The following is an 18,324-nucleotide window of genomic DNA, read 5'->3' on the forward strand; positions in this document are numbered from 1 at the left end:
TTTGGCTTTCCATGGTGACATCACCATGTGGTAAATTAGTTAATATATCAATGAGAAAGAGAATTCCAAACCTCTCTGCCAATAACAGCTAGTTTTCAGTTTCCCCCTTCCAACTCTGACCACTCCCATAACGTCATAGCAAAATTATTGATTGAGAAATTGTCCTTTGCTAAGATGCAATTTTTGCTTCTTTTTGACCATTTTAATTGAAAACAGTCACAAAAGTTATTTAATTGTTACCCAGAAATGATTTGATATTGAGATTAAAACGGCTGCATTGGAGCTTCAATGTTCCTAGAACGTTTTCAGAACTTCAGTTAGATAACATCTCACTGAAACCTAAAAGGGATCCAACGGGAATGTTACCTAATATCCTTAGGACGTCCTCTGTGATGCTTTGAGGTCCTTGATGAGGTGTCGGCGTGGTGAATATTGACTATTTGTCCTTAATTTGATTACCCATTGTTCTGATTGGCTGCTTTATTCAGTATACCCTGCACTGCCCTTGATTATTGGAGACTTCCTATACCTAACTCCATCATAGATTTGGAACATTAGCTCAAACAGAAATAAGAAACTATATGTATTCTCTATATTTTCTTATGTTCAGAGAATATGGAATATGATGCATAAGCATTCCTTTGCATAAGCATTCCTCATTTCAATGCAAACAGACATGTACGCTGCCACACAAACTGCCACTTAAAAGAAAATAAACCAAACCACTGTTGAAAAACATTAACTCATTTAATTAAGTTTCACTTCAAGTCTTCTTTACTTTGGTATCAAACCATGCATTAATAATGGTTGGTACAAAGCATTCTGTATGCTCAATGTCATATTTCACACATCAAACACTATGCTACACATTTATCTACTCCACTAGAACACTTCCGTGGTGAAGAAGCTTCTTGCCTTCCCATCTTACTAGCTGAGCTCAGTAAAAGTATGGAGAGTAGGGAGGAAGTACTGAGCCATCACTATCTCCTGACTACTGCAGCAGAAATGGCAATTCAGCTTATAGCTGGTAATTGTGGTCAGGACACTATGACCTTATTCATGTGTATGGTGACTAAGAGGGATGGGGGTGGGGCATACTATTTGTCCCTGGGGTAAGAATTGGCTCCGTCTCATAGACGCCAAGAGATGGAGGGCCACAAGTAATGCTAATTCTACATGATGTCTCTGCGCGATTGCAGTGAGCTATTTTAGCATTCCTTGAGTAACATTCTGACGAGAAATATTTGAGCCATGATGTCATCTTTACAAATGATATTCCGACAAGAGGTTTACAGCTAATCATGCTAACCCTGTCTTATGACTATGTCACAAGGTAGAAAAGTGACAGGTTCTGGGTCTGGGTTGAGCAGGCAGTGTGAAAGCAGAGGCAAACAACAAAAGGAACGGTTAAACCCATTTATTTTAAGGATTGGTGTTTGCCAAGGTTTCAGCACACAGTTTTTCAATTCAATTCGATTTCATCGCCTCCATATTTCATTTACATAAACATCCTTTTCTCTTACGTTTAGCTTAAAATCCATGTTAGTAAAAAACCATCATACAACTTACAAACCAAACAAAAAGGGACACAAGCAGCAACACCAGCCAGCAGGCAGGAGTCCATTATCACTTAGTCATACAGCACACAGTACATTTGCCATGTGCTCTAATGAAACATGTCAGCCTTAAGCTCTGTTGCAACATGGATCCACCATGCCTCTGGACTGCATCACTTTCTGTGGGAGTCCGCCTGGAACACAAAAACAAGGGGGTTTTAATACACAATTAAAAATCACATTATACGTACATTAATCGTCCAATAGGAATGCTTGATTATTACACATTGTTACATAAAGTAATGTAACAATTACCCCTTTGTAAATGAATGAAATAATTACATGAAATAATAACCCTGTCAAAAAGTGATTGACAGCGTCATAGCCTGTTGTGTTGACTAGGGTTTCCTAGTATTGTATCTTCCCCGATTTGTCCACAACCACCACTAAATCCCTTATTAGCTCTGATCTCACAAACCTACAAGGGAAGTAACCTCATTCATAAACCCATGCAGATAGACGGATTCACCATTTGCAACCATCTTCACTGCATGAGACTGGTTGGTACCCAAGAGTCCTGACTTCTTAGTTGTCTCACACCTGCAACCACTGGTGGGACAGGAGACATCTCACTCAGAGGCAAAAGATCATATCACCATCATCCCATCTCATCTCTTTGTCTGGTGACAGTGGCTCTCCCACACAGTCAACTAATGGCCTGCCTTGCCCCTCCCTCCGAAAGAGAGAAAGAGAGAGAATGAGAGAGAGAGAGACAGAGAGAGAGGGAGAAGGGGGTGACGGTGGGGAGGCTGAGCCTACCAGCATCCCCAGGGTCCCTTGTCTGCCTTGCTCCTGCTGCTAGCTACTCCTGTGGCTCAGTACCAGAGTCTCCTGGCTGGGATCACAACCCTGCGAGTCAGCCCAGAGAAGATCTGCTGTGTGTGGAACCTCCCAGTCTATTCTCCTGTTTAGTCCTACGCTGTCTCAGTCTGCACTGACAACTCTCTGAGCTGCTTTTCCACCATCTCCATCATCATGGCTGTGGGTTCTGCTCAATGGGCAGCCCCACTGGCCCTGGTACTACTGGCAATCACCCTGGCGGTGCCAGCCCTGGGAGGGTGCCCATCCGCCTGCCGGTGCTCCTTCGCCATGCTACAGTGCCTGGAGCCCAATGGCATTGCCACTATACCCATGTTGGCACTACAGGAGAGCGAGAATGTCACGGAAATGTGAGTGCAGTAGGTTTAATGGATGGTTGCTTGGTTGGTTGATTGGTTCTGCTGGGTTTGTTGTGTGTGTTTGTCAAGTGCTCATGTTTTGCTTATCTATCTGTTGGCTCCGTCTTGGATGGGATGTCTGGTAGAGTGAATAATGAGTTGGGTTGGCATAATGGTTAATCCATTGCTTTGCTGATCTGATGTTGGTTGCGTGACCGGCTAGAGCTGTTTGAAGCAATGCTGGGCATGGAACAACAAATACATGTCTTAATAGGAGATGGTGAATATAGTCCAGTATAGAGTTTAATCAAGGTGATTGGTTTCCATTCATTTTCATGGAGAGTTACTTGACCCTATGGATTGAGTACATTTTGTATAGCCACCGGCCTTCAGTGTGTGTTAGTATGGTGATGAGCTGGTTAGATAACGGACTTTGAAACTTTGACCATTTGAAATGGTGTTCTTGCTTTGATGATTGCTTCTGCAAATTAGATTGGTAAAAGACACTCTGTGCAGGCACTTCTTGGGAAGTTTCACAGGACTGTTATTACAATTATTAAAGATGAAAAGTCCATGAGATTCAAAGAGTATGTATCAAAGTATTCAGAGATTATCCGTCTTACATCTTATCAGAGAATTCTACTCCTAGTCCTCTTTCCATGATTTGCACAACTGGAGTTTCTCAATTTCTGTTTCCAGTGAACAAATTCCACTCCATGAACTCATCAAATTGAACTCCCCCTTTTTTGAGTTGGGGTTACAGAGGCTGTTTGATCTTGTGTCTGGTGGTTTCGCACGGGCTGTACTGGGGCGCGATGCGCTGTAAGAGAACACTGTCGATAAGAGCAGAGTTGGTGGTAGTGGAGTGATCAGCTCTGTGGGATTGTGCTGATATTGACACTGCTTCACTGATACTCTGCCTTGGTGACTGCAAACAGACTCTTCCCCATCATGTATCATAGAGGCACTATAGCAGCAAGGTGTTCAGAAACATACATCCTTGCCTGGTGAGGGTCATCCTCACAAACCCATTGAGAACATGTGGTTGTGAAGGAGGCTTGTGGTTCCCCGAAGGACTATTAACCAACAGATTATACATACTTAAGTAAAACTGCATAGAAGAGACACATATAATATTTTAAAGGGTACACAGTACACTCCACTTAAAGAGGCGCTACGGGATCCAGATTCATATGGCATGAATTGGATTTGTTACACATCACACCATTCAGATGATATCCCACAAAATGGATGACATAGGACACAATTGGATGATGTAGTACACACAAAAACAGGGACCACTTTTAGTTCATGAGCACCACTTTCAAAACTGGCTGAAAATATACAAAAGTTGGAAAATTGATCTTTAAGCAATTATCTGTTACTTTACAGTACACAGCTCTATCCACTCTTTTCAGAGAATTGGAAAATGGCTGTTATACTTAGGCTATACAGTACTGAAAATGGAACACAGAACTAAATGCTGTTTACTGTAATCTCATGCTGTTCTGTCTTTGTTCCTCTCTACTGCTCTCAACAATTAACACTCAATCTAGCTCGTTAAGGGAGAGACTGCATCTGCAGCATGTCCAGCTAGTACTGAACTTTCTCCCTCTATGCCTCTACTTCTCTCTCTCTCTCTCTCTCTCTCTCTATATATATATATATATATATATATATATATATATATATATATATCAGTACCTGTGGCTTAACTTGTTACTTTAGAACTCCAGCAGAGTTCTAAGCAATTCAATCAATAACCAAGAGCTGCTCTTTCGGCGTGTGTTTCAGGGGAACAAACAAGAAACCATTAACTGTGGAACAGGGGCCCAAATTCATCATGCACTAAGTTATAAATTAAATTTTGCCAATTCGCAGCGGATGCCCGTCTGAGAACGCTAGATGAAATATGACCCACTTGGCTCAATCCAATAAGCAGGGGGGCGATTGGTGATTCTCATTCCACCTGTCCTGCAATTACATTACTGCTCCGTGGGTGAAATAAATATCTGTGTTGCGTAGTGACAGACTGAATCAGTAGTGCCTCACTGTTAAAGAAGGAAATATTTGGTGATGGAGATGTTTGGGGCACTGCCCAGCGGGCAAAACTGGCTGCAATGATGTCTGGCTGATGTCTTTAGTGATGTCATGGTCAGGTTGTATACTGACTGTATGTAAAAGGACATTTTTAGTGATCAGAAAGAGAAGTCTTCACCTGGTTGTAATCTTGTTATCGGTCGTCATGTCAACCAGATACCAATGAAAATATATGACACATTTCCCAGGTGTTGTCATGAAAAAGGGTTGGGTACTGCTTTTTTAAGCTATCATATTTGGCTATACAGTATGTGATAAAGCTTGGGATTCTTCTTGATAAAATTGTTGAAGTAGAGGAAAATGTTTCCCCCTTGGTCCTTTTATGCTGCTTTACTTTTGGTTATTGATACAGTAATATCATAAATATCATATATAACAGTCCATATAAAATGTACCATTTCTGGCCACGTCATGTATAAATGTAGGATCTTAACCTGTTGCAGGATAACCTTTCTGCAATGCAGGAGGTTTAAAAAGGCTTCTGACGTTTGTAATCACATGTAGACATTTCAGACTTGATTTTCCCTTATGGAAAATGTATCAACCCCCACAAAAATGTCCAATAATTATAATCTGCATAATAATTCACATTTCCTTTTGCTGCAAGAGGATTTTCCTGCTGTAACCAACTGGCTCAAATTATGATCCTTCATCTGTACAGTGCACTCTTAGAAAAATAGGATTCCAAAGGGATTCTTCGGCTGTCCCATAGAAGAACCCTTTTGGTTTTCATGTAGAACCCTCTGTGTAGTGATTCTACACGGAACCGCAAAAAGGGTTATACCTAGAACCAGAAAGGGTTCTTCAAAGGGTTATACTGTATACTATGGGGACAGACAAATAACCCTTTTATGTTCTAGATAGCACATTTTTGTTCTACGATGGAATATACAAAGAGGTTCAAGATACTGTAGTTCAAGAGTAGGGCAAAGTGACCTTGTGTTAAATGAGTGTTGAGTTGACATACTGTCCCCTCGTGAAATAATAGGTGCGTCTGGAAATGTGGACAATGACTCATTGAAGAGAATTTACCATCAGCAATGTCAAATGAGTGTCTCGCAAGAAGACAAATGGTTTTTCCAAGTCTTCTCTACAGTAGATTTAGTTTTCTTTGCATCTGCGTTGGTCTGGTTATGCTATCAGTTGTCAGGCTCTAGCCCACAAAGGCCCATGGTTTGGACAATGCACTCATGAATTTCACTATGAAATATAACACAGTGCTGTACTGTGTCAATTCAGTACCTTTTTAGGGCTTTCATCACATTTAATACATGTACAACCTTTTGTATTGGTCATTACATTAACTGTCCTGCTCTGCCTGGATTGCTGTGGGTAAAAATGATTGATAACAATAAAGATAATTTTCCAAGCATTTTGTTTTGTTGCTTATAATAAGCCTGTGAAGCTCATTGTTCCTAGACAGTATTTTAGTATTTTACTTTTCAGTAGATTTTTTTTTGTTGCTTTAATTTTTTTTTTACTCAAATCAACTCTGAATGTCATTGTATTTCTTTTTTGTTTCTTTGCCCAGTTACATCGAAAATCAAGCCGACCTGGAGAACATTACAGAAGTAGACCTTGCCAACTATAGAGAGTTGAAGAATCTGTGAGTAACCCTGCATAATATGTCATATGTACAGAATTTCTCTAATGTTGTATGATAATATGTTTGTAGATGTCTGTTGGTATTACTGCATGAAATACATACATATGCGAAATGTGCTACAATACACCTAGCAGTTGATTTGATTGACTTGGCTTTAAATGTTTGGTTGGTCCTGTCATTGATGGAGGGGTCTTCTCCACACTCCACCCTCCCTATTCACCCTCTCCAATATACCCTCTACCTTGTTATAGCAATCTGCAGTCCTAAACTTTACAACTCAACATTTAATTTCCTTTATGGCTCTTTCAATCAAGGGGGTAAACCTCCTGTGTTGCACATTAGCCATTATTCTGAGCAGAGACCTGCAGTCCTGTGCAGTGATTTCATTTCAATCCTTCTTCTGATTACCTTCCGTATTCAAAGAAAGGAAATGGTCTGGAGCTAGCTAACACAGCTAATACAGACTGGCTAACATACACACTATGGATTTACTGTGGCTAACTAGTAGCATAATCAGTGATTCACACTTCCTGTTCTGTCTTTTATCTGTCTGTCGTGTTTCCCCCTCCAGCACGGTCACGTTCTGCAGGCTGGCGTACATCTCGGCGAATGCTTTCCAACACAACCTCAAGCTCCAATATGTGTAAGTGTCCTTGGCTTTACAAAGGGATTGTCTTTCCTTGTCATGTCTCGACCCATGCTTGGGTCAGGCTCTTTGTTGCTGTCAATTAAGGGGAAGTCTCCCGGGCATTGAGATCTTGAGTTTATTATACAAAAATATAAAAACTGCAGAACAATAGATTTAGGCTGGAATACAAATTCAAATGACTGAAATGTAATCATAATTAATTTGATACCATTTTATTCAACAGTAACACTGTGTAATTTATTTAGGCACAGAATGCATTGGTGTACTATCAGAGGCTCAACAGTAGTGGGTCATGTGGGACAGATTCTGACCTCTGATCTAACAGCGTGTTAAATTTGTTTTACAAGAAATATGCCATTTCAATTTAAAGTTAACAGGATTGGGTTGACACAATGTAGACCAACCTGTTTTACAAGTGTAGTCACAATCAATGTACAACATATTGGACCACGTTTACCATACTGAAATGAATTGGATTCCACTTGTTAAAAAGTTTGAATCAACTATATTAGAAAAACAAACACTGATGGATGAATCGTAGATTACTTTTCTGATGTTTGTGTTTCTAACACTGTGATCCAAACTTTCTCACAAATGGAATCCTTCAACTACCTTCTAAAGACACATTGTACAGCACACTAGAAACTAGCAAACTAGCATTAGTGTTGCACGTATGTAGTGTTGGGGAGTAGTGAACTACATTGTACAACTAGTAATTTAACTACATTTTGCACATGGTTGTAGATTAACTACAGTTGAAGTCGGAAGTTTACATACAACTTAGCCAAATACATTTCAACTCAGTTTTTCACAATTCCTAACATTTAATCCAAGTAAAAAGTCTCTGTCTTAGGTCAGTTAGGATCACCACTTTATTTTAAGAATGTGAAATGTCAGAATAATAGCAGAGAGAATTATTTCTTTCAGCTTTTATTTCTTTCATCACATTCCCAGTGGGTGAGAAGTTTACATACACTCAATTAGTACTTGGTAGCATTGCCTTTAAATTGTTTTACTTGGGTCAAATGTTTCAGGTAGCCTTCCACAAGTTTCCCACAATAAGTCGGGAGAATTTTGGCCCACTCCTCCTGACAGAGCTGGTGTAACTGAGTCAGGTTTGTAGGCCTCCTTGCTCACACACACTTTTTCAGTTCTAGCCACATATTTTCTATAGGGTTGAGGTCAGGGCTTTGTGATGGCCACGCCAATACCTTGACTCTGTTGTCCTTAAGTCATTTTGCCACAACTTTGGAAGTATGCTTGGTGTCATTGTCCATTTGGAAGACCCATTTGCAACCAAGCTTTAACTTCCTGACTGATGTAATGAGATGATGCTTCAATATATCCACATAATTTTCCTACCTCATGATGTCATTAATTTTGTGAAGTGCACCAGTCCTTCCTGCAGCAAAGCACCCCCAAAACATGATGCTGCCACCACCGTGCTTCACGGTTGGGATGGTGTTCTTTGGCTTGCAAGCCTCCCCCTTTTTCCTCCAAACATAACGATAGTCATTATGGCCAAACAGCTCTATTTTTGTTTCATCAGACCAGAGGACATTTCTCCAAAAAGTACAGTCTTTGTCCCCATGTGCAGTTGCAAACCGTAGTCAGGCTTTTATTACGGCGGTTTTGGAGCAGTCTTTGTTCTGGGATTGATTTTCACTTTTCCCACCAAAGTACATTTGTCTCTAGGAGACAGAACGCGTCTCCTTCTTGAGCGGTATGACTGCTGCGTGGTCCCATGGTGTTTATACTTGCGTACTATTGTTTGTACAGAAGAACGTGGTACCTTCAGGTGTTTGGAAATTGCTCCCAAGGATGAACCAGACTTGTGGAGGTCTAAAATGTTCTTGGCTGATTTCTTTTAATTTTCCCATGATGTCAAGCAAAGAGGGACTGAGTTTGAAGGTAGGCCTTGAAATACATCCACAGGTACATCTCCAATTGACTCAAATGATGTAAATCAGAAGCTTCTAAAGCTATCACATAATTTTCTGGAATTTTCCAAGCTGTTTAAAGGCACAGTCAACTCACAGTCAGTGTATGTAAACTTCTGACCCACTGGAATTGTGATACAGTGAATTATAAGTGAAATAATCTGTCTGTAAACAATTGTTGGAAACATTACTTGTGTCATCCACAAAGTAGATGTCCAAATTGACTTGCCAAAACTATAGTTTGTTAACAAGAAATGTGTGGAGTGGTTGAAAAACAAGTTTTAATGACTCCAGCCTAAGTTTTTTATCATGTAGCGGTGTAGCTAACTACTGGAAATACACACTACTTCTTTTAAATAAAATAAAATAAAATATGGTTGAAGTAGGCAAGAATTTACTTACTTTTTCGTCATCAGACCTGCCTAATTGTCACTCAAAACATAATTTTTGTTTTCAATAGGATAAATGACAAATTCTGTTAACAACTGACTCCAGATTGATCTGTTCTTGCAAATTGCAGTCTATGACATTTCAGGTTTAGATATGTTAATTTTCACATAAAGTAGTTTGGATGAAGTAAACTACTTTTTCAAAGTAACTTTAGTTAAACAAACTATGTTTTTCTTGACGGTAGCTTTAGTGTTGGTTAACTTCTTACAGTGTGAGGTAATTGGTAGCTTCCCCAATACTGCCCGTATCCATGCCAATCATCCCTCCTTCAGTAGCTGACCCTTGTCTCCACCATCTTGTCCTCATTATCTTACTAAACATGTGTGACATGTCCGATGTTGTTTATCTGAAAGACAGGCGGTTTGGGAGGAGGAGGAGGGGGTGTAGAGGGAAGGGTACTGAATGGGGTTCAGGGATGGTGGGGGGGGGGGGGGGGGGTCTGGTGAAATCGGAGAAGACTTCCACCAGTCACCATTTACTCGCTCACTTTGGTGGATTATCGACAACTGCTGCATAATAAATACACTCCACTAAGGGTCCATTATCGCTTAATCAATATTTCGAGGACAGGGGTTGTGGGGTGTAACAGATGTGTCTCTTAGATTGGGAGCGCCACCCAAAATGGGTGAGACCATGGGAGGGGCTCTGATACTATACTTGGGGGGCAATTTCTCAAGACATACCAGGATATTTTCTCCTCCACCCCCTTCCTTGTTCCTTAAGATATTTAGGTGTGGTATATGGTCAATATACCACGGCTAAGGGTTGTTCTTATGCACGACACAACGCGGAGTGGTATATTGGTCATATATCACAAACCCCTGAGGTGCCTTATTGCTATTATAAACTGCTTACCAACGTAACTAGAGCAGTAAAAATACATGTTTTTTCATACCCATGGTATACGGTCTGATATACCACGTCTGTCAGCCAATCAGCATTCACAGCTCGAACCACCCAGTTCATAAATGAAGATACTGTGCGTGAGCACAGCTAGGAGCAGCTGCCATTCCCGGCCATCCTCCCTTCCCTTGTGGCCCGGGAGGAATCGAGCTGGTAATAGATAAGCCCCAATGGCTAACCCATCTGACATGAACTTTTGGGAGCGAGGAAAACAAATAATTGAACCCCTGCTGGCCCCCATTGGCCCTGCCAGAGTGAATATGTATCGGTTGCAGGAGGTGCCTCCCCAGTGTGGTCCGCTGTCATCTTCTGAGAGGTTTTATTTACACCCTTTGCCAGCACAGAAGCATTTCAGAGCCGTCATGGTGATCTGCAGCACGTTTAAAGAGATACACAATGGCTAACCCATCTGACATGAACTTTTGGGAGCGAGGAAAACAAATAATTGAACCCCTGCTGGCCCCCATTGGCCCTGCCAGAGTGAATATGTATCGGTTGCAGGAGGTGCCTCCCCAGTGTGGTCCGCTGTCATCTTCTGAGAGGTTTTATTTACACCCTTTGCCAGCACAGAAGCATTTCAGAGCCGTCAACATATCTAAGCAGTGATATGCCTCAGAAATACACATTTTCTTTTGATTTACAATAAAGTGCAGCACATCTGAATGTACAGTAGGTCTCTGAATCGCCCACAATATTATTTATTTTTTTGTTGAATTTCTACCCCTTTTTCTGCCCAATTTCATGGTATCCAATTGTTTAGTCTTGTTTCATCGCTACAACTCCCGTACGGGCTCGGGAGAGATGAAGGTTGAAAGTCCTCCGATACACAACCCAACCACTGCTTCTTAAGGAAGCCAGTGTGTCGGAGGAAACACCGTGCAACCTTGGGCGCACTGCGCCCAGCCCGCCACGCTGGTGCGCGATGAGACAAGGATTTCCCTACCGGCCAAACCCTCCCTAACCCGGGCGACGTTAGGCCAATTGTGCGTCGCCCCACGGACCTGTCACGGCCGGTTACGACAGAGCCTGGGCGCGAACCCAGAGTCTCTCTGGTGGCACAGCTGGCGCTGCACTACAGCACACTTAACCACTCCGCCACCCGGGAGGCCCCCATTCGCCCACAATATTTAAGCTTTTTTTATCAAATGAATTAACCTCATACTCCTAATACACAATATTTGATATTGTAAAATTCTGTTCTCCTTTCTCCTCATACAAGTAGAAGCAGCATCATCGGGCTAATATAACTCGAGCACTCTAGTAGTGTTCGATGACCATGCATTATGACCACCGTCTCAGAGAAGTGTTTGGACTAATCACCTAATGTACAGAACAGTGAGACAACAGCGAGAGGTGCGCCAATGATGTTGGTGAATGTAGCACTTGATGTAAAAGACTTGCCTGGGTAATTAAGCAGAGTACATCAGGAGGCACCAATGTGTCCGCGCAGAGAGTCATTCTAAGCAGGTCCGCATTGTTCTGCACTGAGTGGTCATATCTTGGGATCAGTTCAGTATGATTTATTTCAACAACATTAAAACATACATTTTTACAAAACCATCTCTCCAGATGAATGTTTATTTACTTCATCCCAAAAATGATTATAGATAACGCCAAAAAAAAGTATATTACAGACTTGGATTTTTTGTCCTCATTATGGCAGCATTTGAGAAAACAACACGTGTCAGACACACGGTGGAACACAAAAACTCATTGGAATAGATATAGCAAATACATGTAACAAACAGAAAGGCTGTAATGACCGCTGATTGTTTGTGTGTGAATGTGAGGACTCTTAATACGCTGGACACCTAAAGACGAGCATATGGAAACAGTGCAAAAACAAAACGATCCCTTTTATACTGGTAATTGTTTTAAATATTGAGTTGTTTGCCGTGCACAGACCATTCTTATGCAAAACTCAACATGGGTGAAAGGGGGGTCATAGGCTCAACAACAAATTGTCTGCTAAATGACTTAAATGTAAATGTAAATGTATAATGCTGTATTTTCATTTTTTGCCATTTATATGCTGAATGTCCTGTTGAATGGATGTTGATGTTGCCATATTGTGTCACACAGAAACCTGGCATCTAACTCCCTGGAGCATATCAGTTGGAAGGTGTTCCATTTTCTTCCCCTGCTCAACCTGTGAGTAAAACACCACTCAGAACAACACTTCTGTACTCTCTTCAACTAGTCAACCTGTGAGTAAAACACCACTCAGAACAACACTTCTGTACTCTCTTCAACTAGTCAACCTGTGACTGAAATATCAACTCAAAGATGGTCACTTTGTATGAGCAACATAGACCCCTTTCACTCTGTTTTGGAACCGATTGCAGAGAACTTTCAACACATATTTCACTGATGAATTATTTTCAATGTTGAGTTTTTACTCTCTATTCACTCCCCTCTTTCTTAAATTCTAGAATGTTCTATTTGCAGTGTGCGTCTTTGATAATAACTACCTTGAATACTTTGTATAGTCCTTTAGAAAGAAGAAGAAGGTTTCACGATTGGGAGAACTTTCAGATTTAACAGACCAATTTTCTCTGTGTTCCCTTTCAGGGTTTTGAGGGACAACCCCCTTGAGTGCTCCTGTGATATCCATTGGCTGCAGCGATGGCAGCTTAACGACCACAGTGACCTTGACAACCAACCGCTGCACTGCCTCTCCAATGGCCATGCCCGACGGTTGGACTCCTTAGTGATGAAGAATTGCAGTGAGTTGAATTGCTAGATTTTTACTCAGTTCAGAGATGTAAAAAAAAAGTTTTTACTTTATTATTACTAAGTAATATATGCATGAATAGCATATACATGTATAGTTCAATCACTGTAGAAGTAGTCTGACAAGGATTTTTTAGACTTTATTGCATTAGTGGCATTGGATTACTATTACCATTATCAATATTAAGTACCCCAGTCCAGCCCATAGATTTTCCAACCCATTCTTGGTCCATTGTTTTGCAGCTATACCGGAGGTTGCCATTGTCCATGCCAACACCAAGGTCCAGGAGGGAGGCAACCTGACATTTGTGTGTCAGGTGACAGGAGTGCCCGTGCCTGTAGTGAGGTGGCGCACGAATAAACTGCTGTCTCGCTATACTGTACAGGTACTGAGTGATGATGTCACCTGGACATACTGATTGGGGAAAACCAGCTAGAATCAGTGTTTTTTTCTGAGATATTGCACAATGCACTTTTTGTTCCCCTTAATATGTCTAACATCTGTTAAAAGACAAACTCGAGTAACATGATCAGGGTCACATTTGAAGGAAATATTCAGAACTACAAATAAAATAGTATGATGGTGTATTTAGGTTTCCTTATTGTGTACATTGTCATAACCCTTCAGACTCTCCTTGCATCTCAGATGTCTCCATGATTGTTGTGAACCCCTGTTGTCCTCTGCGTCTTGTTCCATCAGCAGGAGAGGTTCTGGGGCTCCACTTTGGAGCTGGAGCTGCAGCTGTGGAACATGTCCTCAGAAGACAACCTGCACAACTTGACCTGTGAGGCGGAGAACCGGGCCGGGCCTGGGGATGAGAAAGTGACGTTGGACATTGAATGTAAGTGCCAATGAACTATTAAAGCTGTCATGGTGTTGAAAGCTGAAAGACTCCGTGAGAGCTGTCATACTGCAATGAAAGCAGGAGAGGTACAGAAAAATGGTGTCAATTTTCCTCTCGCAGCAATGTGTATAGCCAGAGATTTTCCCCCAGAATGAAATACTTAGTATTAATAATTGTGGCAAAAAGTAAGGCCACCTTGTCACTTTGCTTTAACATGCAACAGGTCTTTCGTTTTGATGATTATTATCAGCTGTCACTCAATAATACATTAGTACAGTGACAATTTTAGCATGGGTTTAGCATTGGTAGAGCAATTAAAAAAAAAAAAAAATTAAGCATACCAGCAAAGCCACTACACAACAGTAAACAATATATTACTTTCACTATAACGGTGACAAACGGTACCAACAAAATGTCTTCTGTCCAAACAGCAGAATATTCTTTCCAGCGCAATGGAGTGAATCCTTACCCCACTACACCTGGCTATCAGCAGAGCCTTGTCTGGCAGCAAAATAATTCATTCAGCCTCATTTACTGACTTTTTAAAACCATAGCTGTATTGGCTGACTTGCTTAAAACTAATGTGGGTTCTACTGACAATTGAGATGTACAAACTATGGCATAAGGGAACGACGAGCGGATAAGAGGCAATCCATAAATTCGATTAAATTCGACTTTTGAAATGTACAGCGACAGAATTCAGAACATGGGTAGTTCTTAGAGTATTCTCTCTGTACAACAACTCAGAACAGTAGGATACATAAATGGGGCATATATATATACAGTGCATTCTGAAAGTATTCAGACACCTTTACTTTTTCCACATTTTGTTACGTTACAGCCTTAGTCTAAAATTGACTTTACTCATCAATCTACACACAATATTTTATTTATTTATTTAACCTATATTTAACTAGGCAAGTCAGTTAAGAACAAATTCATATTTACAATGACGGCCTAGGAACAGTGGGTTAACTGCCTTGTTCAGAGGTAGAACGACAGATTCTTACCCTGTCAGCTCAGGGATTCAATCTAGCAAACTTTCAGATACTGGCCCAAGGCTCTAACCACTAGGCTACCTGCCTCCCCATAATACCACATAATGACAGAGCAAAAACGGTTTTACATTTTTGCACATTTATAAAAAGAAAATGACTGAAATATCACATTTACATAAGTATTCAGACCCTTTACTCAGTACATTGTTGAAGCACATTTGGCAGCGATTACAGCCTCAGGTCTTCTTGGGTGTGAAGCTACAATCGTGACACCCCTGTATTTGGGGAGTTTCTCCCATTCTTCTCTGCAGATCTTCTCAAGCTCTGTCAGGTTGGATGGATAGTGTCGCTGCACAGCTTTTTCCAGGTCTCCAGAGATGTTTGATTGGGTTCAAGTCTGGGCTCTGGCTGGGTCACTCAAGGACATTCAGAGACTTGTCCCGAAATCACTCCGGCATTGTCTTGGCTGTGTGCTTAGGGTCGTTGTCCTGTTGGAAGGTAAACCTTTGCCCCAGTCTGAAGTCCTGAGCGCTCTGGAACAGGCTTTCTGTACATTGCTCCGTTCATCTTTCCCTCGATCCTGACTAGTCTCCCAGTCCCTGCTGCTGAAAAACATCCCCACAGCATGATGCTGCCACCACCATGCTTCACCGTAGGGATGGTGCCAAGTTTCCTCCAGATGTGATGCTTGGAATTCAAGTCTGTCTACAAACAGGCTCTCAAAGTGCTTGATAAGAAGCCCAATAGCCATCATCATTGTCACATCCTTAGAAAGCATGAGCTCTTGAGTTGGGAATATCTTGTGCAATACACCGACGCATGTCTTGTATTCAAGATCCTTAATGGCCTGGCTCCCCCTCCACTCAATATTTTTGTTAAACAGAAAACCCAGACATATGGCAGCAGATCCACAAGGTCTGCCATGAGAGGTGACTGTGTAGTTCCCCTAAGGAAAAGCACCTTTAGTAAATCTGCATTTTCTGTGAGAGCTTCCCATGTCTGGAATACACTGCCATCAGACACACATAACTGCACCACATATCACACTTTCACAAAATGCTTGAAGACATGGCTAAAGGTCAATCAGATTTGTGAACATGGTCCCTAGCTGTGTGTTGCCGCTTTCCATGTTGTCTATTGTCTGTAGCTTGTGAGGTGTGGAAACACTTTGTTGCTTTTATGAATTTTGTCTTGCTGCTTTTTGTTCTATGTTGCTCTGTCTGTATGCTACGTCTTGCTTGTCCTATGTTGCTCTGTCTGTATGCTATGTCTTGCTTGTCCTATGTTGCTATGTCTTGCTTGTTCTATGTTGCTATTGTCTATATTGTAATTGTTTTTAATAACCTGCCCAGGGACTGCGGTTGAAAATTAGCCGGCTGGCTAAAACCGGCACTTTTACTGAAACGTTGATTAATGTGCACTGTCCCTGTAAAAATAAAATAAACTCAAACTCAAACTCAAGCCAAAGAGTTCAATCTTGGTAACATCAGACCAGAGAATCTTGTTTCTCATGGTCAGAGTCCTTTTGGTGCCTCTTGGCAAACTCCAAGCGGGCTGTCCTGCATTCTACTGAGGAGTGGCTTTCAAATGGCCACTCTACCATAAAGGCCTGATTGGTGGAGTGCTACAGAGATGGTTGTCCTTCTGGAAGGTTCTCCCATCTCCACAGAGGAACTCTGGAGCTATGTCAGAGTGATCATCAGGTTTTTGGTCACCTCCCCGACCAAGGCCCTTCTCCACTGATTGCTCAGTTTGGCAGGGCGGCCAGCTCTAGGAAGTGTCTTGGAGGTTCCAAACTTCTTCCATTTAAGAATGATGGATGCCACTGTGTCCTTGTGGACCTTCAATGCTGTAGAAATGTTTTTGGTACTCCTTCCCAGATCTGTGCCTCGACAAAATCCTGTCTTGGACCTCTAAGGACAATTCCTTTGACCTCATGGCTTGGTTTTTGCTCTGACATGCACTGTCAACTGTGGGACCTTATATAGACAAGTGTGTGCCTTTCAAAATTATGTCCAATCAATTGAATTTATCACAGGTGGACTCCAATCAAGTTGTAGAAACATCTCAAGGATGATCAATGGAATCAGGATGCACATGAGCTAAATTTTTAAACTCATAGCAAAGGGCCTGAAATCTTATGTAAATAAGGTATTTCTGTTTTTCTAAAACCCTGTTTTGGTTTTGTCATTATGGTGCATTGTGTGTAGATTGATGAGGAAAAACATGAATTTAATCCATTTTACAATAAGGCTGTAACAAAACAAAATGTGGAAAAAGTAAAGGTGTCTGAATGCTTTATATATATATATACATATATATATATATATATATATATATATAGAAGGGCCTTGTTGGAAAAATTATATGTGTCATGCACAAAGTAGATGTCCTAACCGACTTGCCAAAACTATAGTTTGTTGACAAGAAATTTGTGGAGTGGGTGAAAAACGAGTTTTAATGACTCCAATATAAGTGTATGTTAACTGAAATATATATATATATACAGGTCAGAAGTTTACGTACACTTATGTTGGAGTCATTAAAACTTGTTTTTCAGCCACTCCACAAATTTCTTGTTAACAAACTATAGTTTTGGCAATTCGGTTAGGACATCTACTTTGTGCATGACACAAGTAATTTTTCCAACAATTGTTGACAGACAGATTATTTCACTTATACTTCACTGTATCACAATTCCAGTGTGTGATAATATTACATACACTAAGTTGACTGTGCCTTTAAACAGCTTGGAAAATTCGAGAAAATTATGTCATGGCTTTAGAAGCTTCTAATAGGCTAATTGACATAATTTGAATCAATTGGAGGTGGACCTGTGGATGTATTTCAAGGCCTACCTTCAACCGCTGTGCCTCTTTGCTTGACATCATGGGAAAATCAAAAGAAATCAGCCAAGACCTCAGAAAAAAAAACATTTTAGACCTACACAAGTCTGGTTCATCCTTGGGAGAAATTTCCAAACGCCTGAAGGTACCACGTTCATCTGTACAAACAATAGTATGCAAGTATAAACACCATGGGCCCACGAAGCCATCATAACGCTCAGGAAGGAGAAGCGTTCTGTCTCCTAAAGATGAATGTACTTTGGTGTGAAAAGTGCAAATCAATTCCAGAACAACAACAAAAGACCTTGTGAAGATGCAGGAGGAAACAAGTAAAAAAGTATCTATATCCACAGTGAAATGAGTCCTATCTTGACATAACCTGAAAGGCTGCTCAGCAAGGAAGAAGCCACTGCTCTAAAACCGCCATAAAAATACCAGACTACAGTTTGCAACTGCAAATGGTGACAAAGATCGTACTTTT

General features: G+C 41.0%; 1 protein-coding gene across 1 annotated transcript in view; it reads left to right on the forward strand.

The window, feature by feature from the left end:
- LOC115114168 (high affinity nerve growth factor receptor-like) overlaps positions 1-18,324 on the forward strand; it is a 40,081-nt gene that overhangs the window by 4,871 nt on the left and 16,886 nt on the right. Inside the window, exons 2-8 of the mRNA XM_029642206.2 lie at positions 2,529-2,785; positions 6,405-6,479; positions 7,051-7,122; positions 12,504-12,572; positions 12,993-13,147; positions 13,398-13,540; positions 13,858-13,996. Of these exons, the coding sequence (XP_029498066.2) occupies positions 2,529-2,785; positions 6,405-6,479; positions 7,051-7,122; positions 12,504-12,572; positions 12,993-13,147; positions 13,398-13,540; positions 13,858-13,996 (910 nt within the window). The remainder of the gene's footprint in view (positions 1-2,528; positions 2,786-6,404; positions 6,480-7,050; positions 7,123-12,503; positions 12,573-12,992; positions 13,148-13,397; positions 13,541-13,857; positions 13,997-18,324) is intronic.

The sequence above is a fragment of the Oncorhynchus nerka genome, linkage group LG3 (genome assembly GCF_034236695.1).
Source record: "Oncorhynchus nerka isolate Pitt River linkage group LG3, Oner_Uvic_2.0, whole genome shotgun sequence".
NCBI classification, from domain to species: domain Eukaryota; kingdom Metazoa; phylum Chordata; class Actinopteri; order Salmoniformes; family Salmonidae; genus Oncorhynchus; species Oncorhynchus nerka.